This window comes from Thamnophis elegans, chromosome 14 (genome assembly GCF_009769535.1).
Source record: "Thamnophis elegans isolate rThaEle1 chromosome 14, rThaEle1.pri, whole genome shotgun sequence".
NCBI lineage: Eukaryota > Metazoa > Chordata > Lepidosauria > Squamata > Colubridae > Thamnophis > Thamnophis elegans.
This window is the reverse complement of record NC_045554.1, coordinates 3,843,881-3,858,821: the sequence shown is the minus strand read 5'-3', so window position 1 is coordinate 3,858,821 and position 14,941 is coordinate 3,843,881. Positions and strand designations below refer to the sequence as shown.

At 46.5% G+C, this 14,941-nt stretch overlaps 1 protein-coding gene across 1 annotated transcript in view; it reads left to right on the top strand.

The window, feature by feature from the left end:
• The window catches only part of LOC116517819 (protein sidekick-1-like), a 43,311-nt gene extending 33,980 nt beyond the window's left edge, over nt 1-9,331 (top strand). The window contains exons 7-9 of the mRNA XM_032230995.1: nt 4,069-4,219; nt 7,107-7,344; nt 9,276-9,331. Of these exons, the coding sequence (XP_032086886.1) occupies nt 4,069-4,219; nt 7,107-7,344; nt 9,276-9,331 (445 nt within the window). The remainder of the gene's footprint in view (nt 1-4,068; nt 4,220-7,106; nt 7,345-9,275) is intronic.
• Nucleotides 9,332-14,941: the final 5,610 nt, after the last annotated feature.

Here is a 14,941-nt window from a genome sequence, read left to right as displayed (position 1 = left end):
TTAACATAAAATAAAGGCCTTTAAAAAATTTCTCAGCAAAATTCTGGCAGAAGCAACGAAAATGTCTCCCCGTGTTCAGATTCATTCCCCGGTATCATCTAGCATCTTTTTTGACAAAGACGTTGTTGTTTTTAACGAATTCGGAGAATTAGGAATAAAAACAATGGCGTGCAATGTTGTGGTTTTAATCTGGGTGCGTTTTGAATATGAAACGGAAAATCATGCTTCGTAACGGCATCGCGATCAAAGGGACGAGATTCAGATCAGAAGCGGGAGCCGCCGGTTTCCCTATTTATTCCCCGCTTGTAATGTAAATCTTACATTACAAAAATCGTAAAGACTAGAATTTTTTTTTGACTATTTATGCTCCTGTTGTAATGTTAATCGTCCCACTGAAGTCAAAGGGACGAAGAGAAGATAGCAAGAGGAAAACAGGCACAATAGATAAACCCGTAAATTGGAATGAATTGAGGGGGTTTTTTTTATTTTATTTTCGGCGTAGTTTGGCCCAACCGTGGGACGGAAAGGCGTGTTAGATGCATTCCGTGCCAACTGTGCATAATTATTTTGATACGATCGTTCAGAGGCATTCTTCTGGCTTTGGAGCATTTTTGCGCTCTTTCGTTAAACTAGACCCACCCATCCGTTTAAAAATAGCAATAGCAATAGCAGTTAGACTTATATACCGCTTCATAGGGCTTTCAGCCCTCTCTAAGAGGTTTACAGAGTCAGCATATTGCCCCCAACAACAATCCGGGTCCTCATTTTACCCACCTTGGAAGGATGGAAGGCTGAGTCAACCTTGAGCCGGTGAGATTAGAACCGCTGAACTGCAGATAACAGTCAGCTGAAGTGGCCTGCAGTACTGCACCCTAACCACTGCGCCACCTCGGCTCAAAAAGATGAGATTACAGTGGCACGATTGCAGCATCTAAGGGTGCCTACGAAAATTTTAGCAGGGGGTTCTTTGCCCGGTTGCTAGGTGGGTGTGACCATAGTTCGCGTGGCTTAGGCAGCCTCCTGCCCCACAGTGGTGGGTGCATTTTTGCCCTCTTGGGGCTCCAGAGACTTTTCTCGAGCCTCCAGGAGGGTGAAAACGGCCTCCAGAGACCTTCTAGAGGCCAGGAACAGCCTGTTTCCAGTAGCCCTGTTTTTCACTCTCCCTGAGCTTCCACTCACGGCCTGCCCTTACCTACATCCCAAATGGGCTGCGTGGGGACTCCTGGGAGTAGCAGGGTGGGGCCAGCCAGGAGTGGGATTTGGGGGTTCTCCGAACTGCACAAAATCTTAGCTAGAGGTTCTCCTGAACCACTGCGTACCCCCAGCAGCCCACCTCTGGGCTAGATTAAAAGGGGGAAAGGGGAAAAAAATGAAAGAAGAAAGAGGGACACAGCTCTCTATCCTTGCTTTTAAGAAACTGGAGATTTCTGTCTGCAGTCTCGGCCCTTCACCATTTATCAATATTCCTCCAGGCCAGTGGTGGGATTCAGCCAGTTCGCACCTATTCGGGAGAACTCATTGGTAACTTTCTAAGCAGTTCGGAGAACCGGTTGGAAGAAATCTTTTGTTTCCGTCCACTTTGCAGGGCTAATTCTGTAAGGAAGGCAGGAAGGAAACATTCTGGTGTTGTTTCTAGCCTCACCTTTATTGCCCTGCTTACAGAAACTGCCTCTCCAGTTAACCCTTATTACCATTGTAACAACTAAGGCGAAGTGCCCATCGACCTGAGTGACATTGACTTGGCCACGCCCACATGATCACATGACCACCGAGCCCCGCCTACCCAGCTGGACATTAGGGCAGAGAGCTGGTTGGTAAATTATTTGAATCCCACCACTGCTCCAGGCTCATTGGCATGTTGACACTAGGAAAAGGCAGCATCCAAAACTTTCCACGGATCGCTGTGTTGATGAATGTGCCACCTGCTCTGTATCTGTGTCTGAGTTTGTGGCACAGGAGCAGGGCCAGTTTTAAAGAAAAAAAGAAAAGCTGGCAACGGCCTAGACACATTGCTTGATGGAGAAAGTCATCGGAGGCCATTGGCAGAGCTAGCTTGGACGTACCTGCTCCATGTCCATCTGTTAGGCCATTGTAGATGGCTCTCCCGACTGAATTTCATTTGTCATGTTTTGGTTGAGTCTCCTAGAAATCTTTGCATGAGCCTCGACACAACAGTTTGGGGGGGAAAATACCCCATCCAGGTGAAGCCTGGGCTTGTGGGTCCCATGTATCGTGATGGGACTTGATGTGACATCTCACAACTTCATCAAAGGACGAAGAGGAGAAAGCAAGAACTGTTGAATTTTGACCTCCTTTTTGTCAAACTGGGCCTGGCTAGTCTAGTTAAGAGAAGGACCAGGGGAGACAGGATAGCAGTCTTCCAATATTTGAGGGGCTGCCACAGAGAGGAGAGGGTCAAGCTATTTTCCAAAGCACCCGAAGGCCAGACAAGGAATAATGGATGGAAACTGTCCAAGGAGAGATTCAACCTGGAAATAAGGAGGAATTTTCTGACAGCGAGAACCATCGACCCACGGAACAAAAGTTGCCTTCGGAAGTTGTGGGAGCTTCATCCCTGGAAGCTTTCAAGAAGAGACTGGACTGTCCTCTGTCAGAAGTGGTGTAGGGTCTCCTGCTTGGGCAGGGGTTGGGCTAGATGACCTGCAAGGTCCCTTCCAACTCTGTTCATCTGTTAAATAAGTTCTGTCAAACATCCTTCTTTTCTCTTGTCTGTTGTTGTTGGGAAATTAATGACGTCGTTTTGCTTAAAGCCCGTTCTGTTAATGCACCCTCTTAACAAGGCTGAAGGAGACCTAGCGAGCATTTTTCTTTCAGTCCTAACATTTCAGTGGGAGAAAAATCCAGGACAGGTTGAGAAGATAATACCTTAACACAGTACGACTTTAACCCAAAGCTTTCTCTTTCCATTATAATGACTCTGCTTCTGATCACTGGAGTCTAATGCTTTTTGTAGCTAATACTTTTTCTGGAATTGGAAGGTCCATCCTCAAACTGCCTCTGTCAGAAGACAAACAGCTTTAGCAAAAGGGGAGCATGAATGCATGGGCTGACTTTTCGTGTGTAGGTTTATACAGGGCGGGGCATAACCTTTTCCTAGGGGGTCACAGCAACACTTGTAATAACAACACAAATAATTCATACACCATTCGAAAGCCCATCAAAAACTGAGTTTATTGACACGATTTAATAGTCAGTATGACCACCATTAGCCCTTCGAACAGCATTCAAACGAGGTGGATAAGAACACAACAAATCTTCAAACAGTTCCGTTCGATTTTCCAGATTTTTCAACACAGTTTCCAAATTCATTCTCAAAGTTTCAACCGAATATCGATTTTGACCTTGCTCCTGAATCATCAGAGCTTCCACTTCATCCTTAATTATGGCCCCAATGTTCTCTGCCGGATTGAGATCTGGCGAATTGAGATCTGGCTCCAGCATCGCGAGCCTCTCGAAAGGCAATGCATTTTATTCTGTCAATGATCCTTTGTTCTTCCGAATCGAATTTTCCAGCCATTCTTAAAGCAAATTTAACATTTAATAGCTCATTCAATTCAGTTTTTTATGGGCTTTAAAATGAGGTGTCGCGGAAGTTGTAAACTGCTGTCGATCTTGCTGTGACCCCCTAGGAAAAGGTTATGCCCCGCCCTGTAGATCAGGCATTCTTCCTTGCGATCTCTGTACGCCACATCTATGGGCTTCCTATCCCTGTAAGATGCAGTACATATTCAGTACATTCTGCGACAGAAGCATATTTATGGAATTAATCTTTAGATTTGCACGCTGCCCCTATTAATCAGATCCACCATGGTTCACAGTCGTGAAAATAATAGACCTGAAGCTTCCCATTTGTCCTGGTTCTGTGTAGGACTCCAACGTGGTAGAAAGGAGAGACGAGTTTCAGTTCAGATCACAGAGCTTAATACAGCTAAGCCACACCCAGACTTCTTACTTAAGTTTCTGTTTCCAAATAAGCCTCACTGGCTGACTTTGTTACCATGTCTCTGCCAGTTCATGAATATTCTGACACCTCTCTTTGCCCAACAGGTTCAGGATGAAGCAGGAAAACATCGTTGGCCAAAGCCCATTCAGCCAGCCCTCGCGGGTCATTCAGACCCTCCAGGCACCCCCAGATGTGGCACCAGGGAGTGTGACTGTGCGCACTGCCAGTGAGACAAGCTTGTGGGTCCGCTGGGTGGTAAGTTACCAATAACTGACCAGTGTAGAAGAAAGCATGGCTTCCTAACGGTTTCTCTTCGGAGAGTCTTCTCCTTGAATTGACCTCCAGGTGGGTGGAATGTCAGTCCTGGGAAGCCCTGAGATGTTTGAGAATAATGGGACACAAACTCTAAGGCACAAAGGATCAGGACCATGTGCTAAGTTGCCATTCAAAGCTTTAATGTTCAAGCCTACCTACAAGAATCTAGTCAAAGTTCAATGCTAAATTGGCACCAGATAAGGATTGACGCAGATAAGGATAGGGCATGGTGGCTCAGTGGCTAAGACGCTGAGCTTGTCAATCAGAAAGGTCGACAGTTTAGCGGTTCGAATCCCTAGCCCCGCGTAACGGAGTGAGCTCCCGTGACTTGTCCCAGCTTCTGCCAACCTAGCAGTTCAAAAGCACATAAAAAATGCAAGTAGAAAAAAGGAACCACCATTGGTGGGAAAATAACAGCATTCCATGCTCCTTCGGCCTTGAGTCATGCCAGCCAATATGACCACAGAGATGTCTCCAGACAGCGCTGGCTCTTCGGCTTTGAAACAGAGATGAGCACTGCCCCCTAGAGTCAGGAACGACTAGCACATGCATGCGAGGGGAACCTTTACCTTCATCTTTACTTAAGGATCGACAGAATTCAAGAGGGGTTGGATCGCTTGTGGCAATGTAATGATTCTAAGCAGGTGACACACTTCACTCCACCACCCAGCTCTGCTTTCTCCTCTTCCCATTATATTTCTAGAAATGATAGGGATGGATGATGCCATTAATTTTTTCTTTTGTTATTTCTTCCTCTACCACTAAAAAACCCATACCGGTAACTGAATTCCCCTCTAATTCCCCACCTCCCCTGCAATTTCTTTGCTGTTTCTTATCTGCATCTGGGCAGGCATAAATCAGAGCCTGCCCTTCTCCCTTAGGTAGGGCTGATACACCAACAGGCCAACAAAATCATAGCAAGACATTTCCAAGGCAACATAATGGGACTCAACCATATGTTGCCTCTTTGTTTACTAAGGCGATACGACTCCAAAAGCAAATGAGAATGAATTCTTGGCCGCTGGAGCTGCTCTCCGTCGAATTTCCGAAAAGTTTTAAACTGCAAAGAAAATGGTTTTCACGTAGAAACAGGCGTGAATGTGGAGGTTATATCTCCGTGATAGATTACAGAGCTGAGTGATTAACTCGGGGACTGGGTGATAAATGGCACGGCCTTTGATAAATGGATTTATCTTGTGCCTTTGACGGCTGACCCACCCTCGCTTGATGAAAATTCATTCAAATATTCCAATTTCTCCTGCTGCTCGGCCACTCTGAGACGCCTTCCTCTTCTGCTACCGAATGCAAAAAAAAGAGAGAGAAAAAAAATCCCCCGCTCCCCAATTTCTCCAAGCAAATCCGCTATCTCATCTTGCAGAGAAGGAAGACTTTCTCCCCCCCCCAAAAAAAACCCCTGTGCACTCTCCAGCTCATTAAGGCACCCCATTAACTACTATTGGAATTAATTTCTCCTCTTGTTCGCCATTGGCCTTATAAAAGCAAATCCCAGCAGACGTACCCCAGATGCCAGTGTGGGCACCCAAACTGGCATTTTGGACCCCAGTCAAAGAAAGAGGCGTGGGGTGTTGCACTAAATGGGGAAGGTGGATTAATTGGCATGGAGCCCGAGAGGCGGGCAAAAAACCGACAGGTGTGGATCACCTGATTGTATAATTAGTGTTATTAATAGTGTGAGCCACATGTCGGGGTCTGTCTTAGTAGTTCGCAGACAGCGATCAGCTTTCAAAGTTCAAACAATGAACAAAAGAGAATCCTTGTAGCTCAGGGTTGAAAGGAGAGCTGAACTGATGATGTTGCCTAGTTGGGTAACGAAACGCCTGCAAGAAAACGATTAAGCTCAGAGAGCACCAAGGACCTGACAGTCCTCCTCCTCCTCCTCCTCCTCCTCCTCCTCCTCCTCCTCCTACTCCTACTCCTACTCCTACTCCTCCTCTCCAGAAACCCTTCTAGCACTGATGATGTAATATAGTTGGGTCATGAAATGTCTTCAAGAAAACCACCAAGGTCAGAGAGCATCAAGGACCCCACAGTCCTCCTTCTCCTCCTCCTCTCCAGAAACCCTTCTAGCACTGATGATGTAATATAGTTGGGTCATGAAATGTCTTCAAGAAAACCACCAAGCTCAGAGAGCATCAAGGACCCCACAGTCCTCCTTCTCCTCCTCCTTTCAGCCCTCTCTAAGCGGTTTACAGAGTCAGCATATCGCCCCCACAGTCTGGGTCCTCATTTCACCCACCTCGGAAGGATGGAAGGCTGAGTCAACCCTGAGACGGTCAGGATCGAACTCTTGGCAGTGGACAGAGTTAGCCTGCAACACTGCATTGTAACAAATGTGCCATTATGCCTGCCTGCCTTCCTTCCTTCCTTCCTTCCTCCCTCCCTCCCTCCCTCCCTCCCTTCCCAAGCAATAGCAGACTTATATACTGCTTCACAGTACTTCACAGCCCTCTCTAAGCGGTTTACAGAGTCAGCCTCTTGCCCCCAACAATCCGGGTCCTCATTTTACCCACCTCGGAAGGATGGAAGGCTGAGACAACCTTGAGCTGGTGAGATTAGAACCGCTGAACTGCAGATAACAGTCAGCTGAAGTGGCCTGCAGTACTGCTCCCTAAACACTGCGCCACCTCGGCTCTTGTTCCATAGAGAAGAGGCCACCACCAAGAAGGTCCTTTTCCATGATCCCACCAGATGTAAATCCCTAATCAAGGGGATTCGCAACATTTCTTGCCTTCCTATCCTGGTGGGCTGGGTGGATGGAAGTGATCCTCACTGATCCTTTTTTTTTTCTTTTTCTGACCACGCTCAGCCTCTGCCGGATGCACAATACAATGGGAACCCTGAATCCGTGGGCTACAGGATCAAGTACTGGTGTGTGGACACACAATGCCCTACCCTGGCCAAGGCCATCAACGACCGACTGGAGACGGAAGTTACCGTCGAGGATCTTCAGGAGTGGACTGAATATGAACTACAGATCCAAGCCTTCAACGCCATTGGGTCAGGACCCTGGAGCGAGGTGGTACGAGGCCGTACGCGAGAATCAGGTAAGCGATGGGAAAGGAACATCGCTTGTTGCTCTTAAATGGTGTTTTTTTTCAAGCATTTCCTCTGACTTGGGATTGGGATAAAGTAGATTCGCACCCGGAAGGCATTTCTTACACCAGTCCATTTCTGTCAGGTCTAAAACCAAGAATGACATCTGTCTGCTCTTCCAAGCTGAGTTCTTCGTTGTTCCATACCTAGAGACAGAATCTTGCCAGATTGAAGTCTCTACTATTTGAATTTACAATATACTCTGGGAACTATTAAGGAGGTGCTGTCTTCACCCTCTTTCTCTCACACATGATTTCTGGGCTGAATTGCCTCTTACTCCTCTGGAATCCACCCCTTCCCTTCTGGGGATCTACTTCCATACTACATCCCATCATAGAGCCACGCAGTTCGGTTTTGCCGAGTGGTCCAATTTTAGCAAGAGCGATTCTCAGCCGAGCAGATTCCACAGGATCTATGGCCAGAATAAAAAAACCACCATCAGAGCAGCAAGCCAAAGTAGCAGAAGTGGTATTCAACCGGTTCGTACTGGTTCGCACGAACTGGTAGCGGAAATTTTAACTGGTTTGGAGAACCAGCAAATGCCACCTCTGGCTGACCCCATCCCTCTCTACCCTGCCCCTTCCAGGAGTCCCCACACATCCCGTTTCGGCTCCCAGGCCCAAAATGGGGAGTGAGTAAAAACTTCATGCAGTATTAAAAAGAAGAATAGAAAAGGGGGGGCTGCTGTGTATTCTTTAATGGACTGCTAAATTGGCAAAATGGACGGGCAAATTGGCCACGCCCTCCCAGTCACATGACAACCTGGCCACGCCCACCAAGCCACACCCACAGAACCGGTAGTAAAAAAAATTGAATCCCACCACTGTGAAGTAGCCAGACTAACTCGTGAACTTTGGCAGAAGGTAGTTATTAAGCTGTTCTCTGGATAACTTCTAACAAGGCTTCTTCCTCAACTCCCCGCCCCATATGCACCCCATGTAATTTACCTTTCTCCTGTGGGTGAATAATTGAGCGCAGTGACCTTTCTGGAATTAAGTATTCAATAGCGAGAGTAAATCACGCCGTGGCTAACCTGCCCAATGAGTAGGGGTTGTATTTGCAATTTGTCTCCATAATCATACGAGGCCTTCCCATTGCTGCGTGGCTAAGGCTGCGTCTCATTCATCACTGAAAATGGAACTTGCCCTCTGTTCTTCTTTTTTTTCCGCAATAAAACGCCTGGAATCTCTGAATTTGCATATTTTCATTAACGATGATGGAGGAAGGGATCCATTAAACCAAAAGAGAACCATGGAGAGTGCTTCGCTCTTGGACAAAGGTGGTTGAGATGGTGTCAAGGAAGGAGGATTAGTAAGGGCTCAGTGGCTAAGACACCGAGCTTGTCGATCAGAAAGTTGGCAGTTCGGTGGTTCGAATCCCTAGTATCGCGTAACGGAGGGAGCTCCCGTGACTTGTCCCAGCTTCTGCCAACCTAGCAGTTCGAATGCAGGTAAAAATGCAAGTAGAAAAATAGGAACCACCTTTGGTGGGAAGGGAACAGCGTTCCGTGCGCCTTCGGCATTTAGTTATGCCGGCCACATGACCACGGAGACGTCTTCGGGCAGCGCTGGCTTTTCAGCTTTGAAATGAAGATGAGCACCGCCCCCTAGAGTCGGGAACAACTAGCACACATGTGCTTTACTTTTAAGGAGGATTGACCCATTGATGCATTTTGCACAGCCATCCAAGGAGTTTACGACAACCCTTTAGGCTGTGTAGACAGCAGCTATTATCACCCCCAGATTGATGGCCTGCTCAGTTTTATAATTCCCAGAACGATACTTTATGGATCTGATTGGGTGGCGTTGAGGTTACTGAATGTTATCCCCAAGACTGTTCACCACCACAGCCACCCTTTCTCCAAAATGTCTTTGTGCTTCAGATATGAACCGTGGAACATCTCAAAGTACTATCAAGGCAGCATCTAAGCCACAGTAGACATTGCCCAGTTTTCTTAGACGAGATGAATTTCCCAAAGCTAGCTTTTCTCCATCACAAGACCTCTTAGATATTTGCAGAGACACTTGCTAGAATTTTGAGCCAGCAGCTCGTTCTATAAAGCAGTGGGAATGGAAAGGCTGTCTTAGATATTGTCAGTATCAGCATTTCTCTGGGGATGGGTTTTCTGCCGTAAATCATTTTCATTTTTATTTGCAATGCTGGTCAAAGGATGTTACCAAAGATGGACCTTGGTTCTCTTAATGGAGGATAGACCCAGGTTTCCTCCTGAGCTTCAACTTTCTGAATTCCTTGAGAACAAATACCTGAACTCAAATTTTAGAATGGAATGGAGTAGAGTAGAGTAGAGTAGAGTAGAGTAGAATAGAATAGAATAGAATAGAATAGAATAGAATAGAATAGAATAACAGAGTTGGAAGGGACCTTAAAGGTCTTCTAGTCCAACCCCCTGCTTAGGCAGGAAACCCTACACCACTTCAAACAAATGATTATCCAACTTCTTAAAAACTTCCTGTGTTGAAGCATTCACAACTTCTGGAGGCAAGTTGTTCCACTGGTTAATTGTTCTAATATATGTCTGTTTTTCACACTTACGACCTTTGCAGCCTCCCCATAATCATATGATCTCCTTTTGTGATCTTGTGACAAGCAAAAGTCAATGGGGAAACCGGATTCGTTTAACAACCGGGGATCCTAACCTATCCCCTGCAGTGATTCACTTAACAACCGTGGCGAGAAACGGGGCAAAACTCACTTAACAAAATGTCTCACCTAAACCACCAAAATTTCGGGCTTGGGTTTTCACAGCAAGGGGATGGGGTGCAATTAAGCCATCCGGTGCTCTCGAAAGAACCACCTAGTTTTATTCATAAATTAATCGTACAGAATTCGGAAGGACTTAACCCATCCAGCAATGAAACGATTCCATCTCCAAGAAACTTCCTATGAAAAGGTCAACCTTCCTTGGGAGAAAATACACCGGCTGCAACGGCAAGCTTACAAGAACTCCAAGAAGTACCGTATTTTTCGGATTATAAGAAGCACCTTCTTCCCTCAAGAAAGAGGCTGAAAAATCTGGGTGCATCTTATACACTGAATACAGCAATTTTTTGCCTCCAGAAACCTCGCCCTTCACCAAAATGGCTGTGCATAGCCTTTAGGAGGCTTTCAGACTGCTCCTGGGGGCTGGAGAGGGCAGAAATGAGTGAAAAACAAGCCTTTTTTTGCTCTATTTCCCCCTCCCCAGCCCGCAGGAGTACTCTACAAGCCTCCTAAAGGCTATTCATGCCCTTTTTTGGGGGGGGGAAACTGGCCCATTTTTTGCAAAAAACAGGCCTTTTTGGGAGATGCCTGCAGAGTGCAAAAACTTTTTTAAAAATTTGCCTCTTCAAAACCTTGCTGCATCTTATTCTCCGGTGCGTCTTATACTCCGAAAAATACGGTAGCTGCTGACAGACAATCCTGGCGAAATTGCCTCCGTTGGTCTCGAAGAGTCAGAAGCAATTGAGCAGCCGAGAAACAACAGCGGTTGGATGACAAGTTGCTGCCTTCACGCCGAAATCTGGCGGCGTTGCTGTTTCTTTTTTCCTTTCGCGTGGGGGGGCCCCCCTCCTCCCCTCCCTCGAGAAGCCATTCATAACGGCGTTTTCTCTTCGTGAAGATCTGTAGATAAATCCGAGGCAGCCTGCCAAAACCACTCGTGTCTCTTGGCAATCTATAGTCCTTTAACATAATTATATTCTTGCGAGAGATAAATCCAGGAGAAGACGAATCCCCCAAAAAAAGTGGAGAGGGGAGGAAAAAAGATTCAACCTGAGGAGCGAACAGGGATGGAATGGGAGAGAATGGTCTAGAATGTTCTTCCGATACCCCGGCTAATTGGAGACACAGAAACTATTGCTGAGGTGATTTGATCCACCTGAAGCCTCACAGAGAGGGTAGCTGGAGCTCCCGAGTGTGTGTGTGTGTGTGTGTGTGTGTGCGTGTGTGCGTGTGTGCATGCCCGCATGTCTTGTGAATACCCTTGTGTGACTCAGGTACAGAGTTAAAAGTGACAGATGCCGAGATTTTGACAGATCTGAAATGTGCTTGGTATTGATGAAGAAGGAACAAGACGTGACACGAACTGTCGGCGATGCCTCCTCTCAACCCCACACATCCCCTTCTACCCTTGAGTATGACATCTTCCTCCCCAATAGCTACTGGCTATTATTCCGCGTTTGATTGACAGAGAAGGAGGATCGCGGTCCAGAACCTTTTCACAAGCGGTCCGGGACTCTTTAAGCATGGAATATTGTTTCTCCTCTTAAATATTTGGTGGGTCAGACTCAAAAAAAATCAGGATCACGCGTTAAGCTCCGGTTAAGATGATTTTATTGTTCATTCCTACACGCCAGAATCTAGTCAAGTAATGGTCAACACTAATTTGAAGCTAGAAAAAGCGTCGGCAGAATTCAAGGGGGGTTGAACCTAGACTGTTTGTGGGAATGTAATGATTCTAGGCTAATTCCACTCTTGATGTTCTGACCCAGGCTGCCTTAAAAAAACAGGAAGCAGAGTCTTGGTCCCGGCAAAACCTCTGTCATTTACACAACTGTGAAATTCCTTTCATTCACACTCAGCAAGGCTTGGCAAACAGTCTTTCAGAGGAATGTTTATCCATACGCACCTTATCTCGCTTGGAGAGCTGCCAGATAACTAGTTTCCAAATGCAGGGCAAAGCTAAACTTTTATAGTTTAGAGTCTCTTATAGTCACAAACAGAACTTTCCCCTCTTGAAATGATTGAAGGAACAAATTCTCTAAACTTCAAAAGCCCCCTCCCCATTCGCTCCTCTTTTGTTTCCTATGGGAGGGGCCAATCACCTCCACGGTGTGGCTTTACTCCCAAGTCAACCCTGCTTTCTTAGCTATTCTTGACTTCTGGCAGCTCTGCGCATGCGCCCACTGGGAACAGGCTCCAGCTGTTCCTCTGCCTCACTGCTGTCTAGCTCCCTCTCTGCCTCCGACGCAGAGCCCTCGTCTGAGCTTTCCTCAGCCCCCAGGACTGGCCCATCTTCCTCCCCAACCTCCTCACTGTCTGACTCTGCTGCCAGCTCTTCTGGCTGCTGGTGGGCCACAACACTTCACTCCGTCCACTGTTCTGCCTATCCTTCTACAGGGGAGGATACTGCTGCTACCCCACCTATTCCCCCCCCCAATACCTTCATTCTCTTCTGCATTTCCATAAGATTTTTAAGCATGGAATGTCATTTCTCGCCTACATACCGATGGGGGAGATACTGCCAGCATCCTACCTAGCACTTCCCCGATGTCTTCATTCTCTTCACCACTACCAGAGGCTCCCTGGGAATCCTTGCATCCTTCATTTCAAATGATCAGCTTTACTTGAGTGAACGTTCATCTATTGCAGCCTCAGTTTCTCCCGACAAGCCCAGCTGAAGGTGTCAGGAATCCCTCAACAGCACAAAAGCGTCTTCCACTACAGCTCTTCTTATTGCTGAATCATCACAGGTGCTTGTCTATGGAGATTCTCCGTCCTCCAGGTCATGGTTGTTCCAAAGGTGCTTTTTCAAGAGACAACTGGTTTTTCTCTGAAGACCTTTCGCTTCTCATCCAAGAAGCTTCTTCAGAGCTTCTTCTTCAAGATTTATGGAGGTTCTCAGTCCTCCAGGTCATGGTTCTCCCAAAGGTGCTTTTTCAAGAGACAACTGGAGTTCCTGGTTTTTCTCTGAAGACCTTTCGCTTGTCATCCAAGAAGCTTCTTCATAGCTTCTTCTTCAAAGTTTATGGAGATTCTCCGTCCTCCAGGTCCTGGTTGTCCCAAAGGGGCTTTTTCAAGAGACAACTTAACTTTCGTTTTTTCTTTGAAGACCTTTCGCTTGTCATCCAAGAAGCTTCTTCAGAGCTTCTTCGTCAAGGTTTATGGAGATTCTCAGTCCTCCAGGTCAAAGGTGCTTTTTCAAGAGTCCCCCAGGTCCTTTCAGTCCTCCAGGTCAAAGAGGACTGAAAGAGACAACTGGACCCTGTTTTTTCTTTGAAGACTTTTCACTTCTCATCCAAGCAGCTTCTTCAGAGCTTCGTCTTCAAGTTTTATGGAGGTTCTCAGTCCTCCAGGTCATGGTTGTCCCAAAGGTGCTTTTTCAGGAGGCAACTGGACTTCTTTGTTTTTCTTTTAAAGACATCTTGCTTCTCATCCAAGAAGCTTCTTCAGCTCTGCCATGCTGGTTGCATTGCCTCATCCATCTGTCTACCCGATTGAGCAAGCAGAAGAAGGAAGTCAAGTCCAGCTTCTTCTTCTCTGGGGAATGGAAGGATTTATACTCCTTGCAGACAGAGCTGGTCATTTGCATCCTTTTTGAGGGTCGTTGAAGCACTTGGAGGTTTACCTGTGTCCTCAGGGTCACCCGAATGGTGCAATTGGTTCCTGTAGTCTGCAATTTTTTTGTCTGGAAATCCCTTCCTCCTCCCAAACCGTTCAAAGGGTCTTCATCCCAAATTGTATAGCTAAAAGTCTGTAGAGATTCTCAGTGCTCCAGGGTCACGGTTGTCCCAAAGGGGCTTTTTCAGGAGGCAACTGAAGACATTCCGCTTCTCATCCAAGAAGCTTCCTCCCAACTTCTTCTCCAAAGTCCACGGAGTTTCTCCATCATCCAAGTCATGCTTTTTTCAGGTGGCAACTGGACTTTCTTGCTTTTTCTTTGAAGACGTTTTGCTTCTCATCCAAGAAGCTTCTTCAGTTTTGAAGAAGTTTCTTAGCTCTGAAGAAGCTTCTTCAGAAGAAGCTTCTGAGATGAGAAGTGAAACTTCTTGAAAGAAAAAAACTTAAAGCCCAGTTGCCTCTTGAAAAAAGCACCTTTGGGACATCACAGCTGCTTGTTTAGACAGCTCATATTTCCAGAACTAGGCCGCAATAGGCTTTTGTGCATTGACGAAAAACGGAAACTTGATTTCTCAAGCGCGCACAGACGCAATGAAAGCAAGTTTCCTGTGCCAGTTTTCCTCGCCGAGGTGCCCAGAGACATTCTCCTGGTTTGAACAGGTTGGAGTTTTAACGTTGAGGGCCACAGGGCAGCCTTTTCAGAAACGGTGCCTCCTAAACATCGCTTTCCCCACGCAATGTGGGGGGGGGGAGATGATGGGGAAGAGGCCAAAGCAGCACACAAATAAATACAATTCTCATCCGAGACCCTTAGGGCACCCTGAAAATCTAATTGTGTTAACCGAATAGAGTTACACCTCTCTAAATGCTGCTCAGAGGCGTAAGAATGGAGAGGCAATGGAGAGGGGAGATGTAGCATTTCTGCCCATCACGGGGAGGTTAGTGACAGTAATTTTATTATGACCTTTAAATTAAAGCCTTCAGACTGCATTGTTTCCTTCCCTCCCACCCCCCCAAAAAAAGTTTTTATTTGAAACATTCGACATTCTTAGGCTGTGTTTCCATAGCAAATATTGAGGGCTGCTGGACTTAATTGGGTAGCTTCTGGCTTTCTAAAAGGATTAGGTTAGATGAGACGGACTTTCATCAAATATTGCTGTAGGACATCGAATCACCTCTGTAGAAAATGAAGAGTTTTGGGTCTCGCTT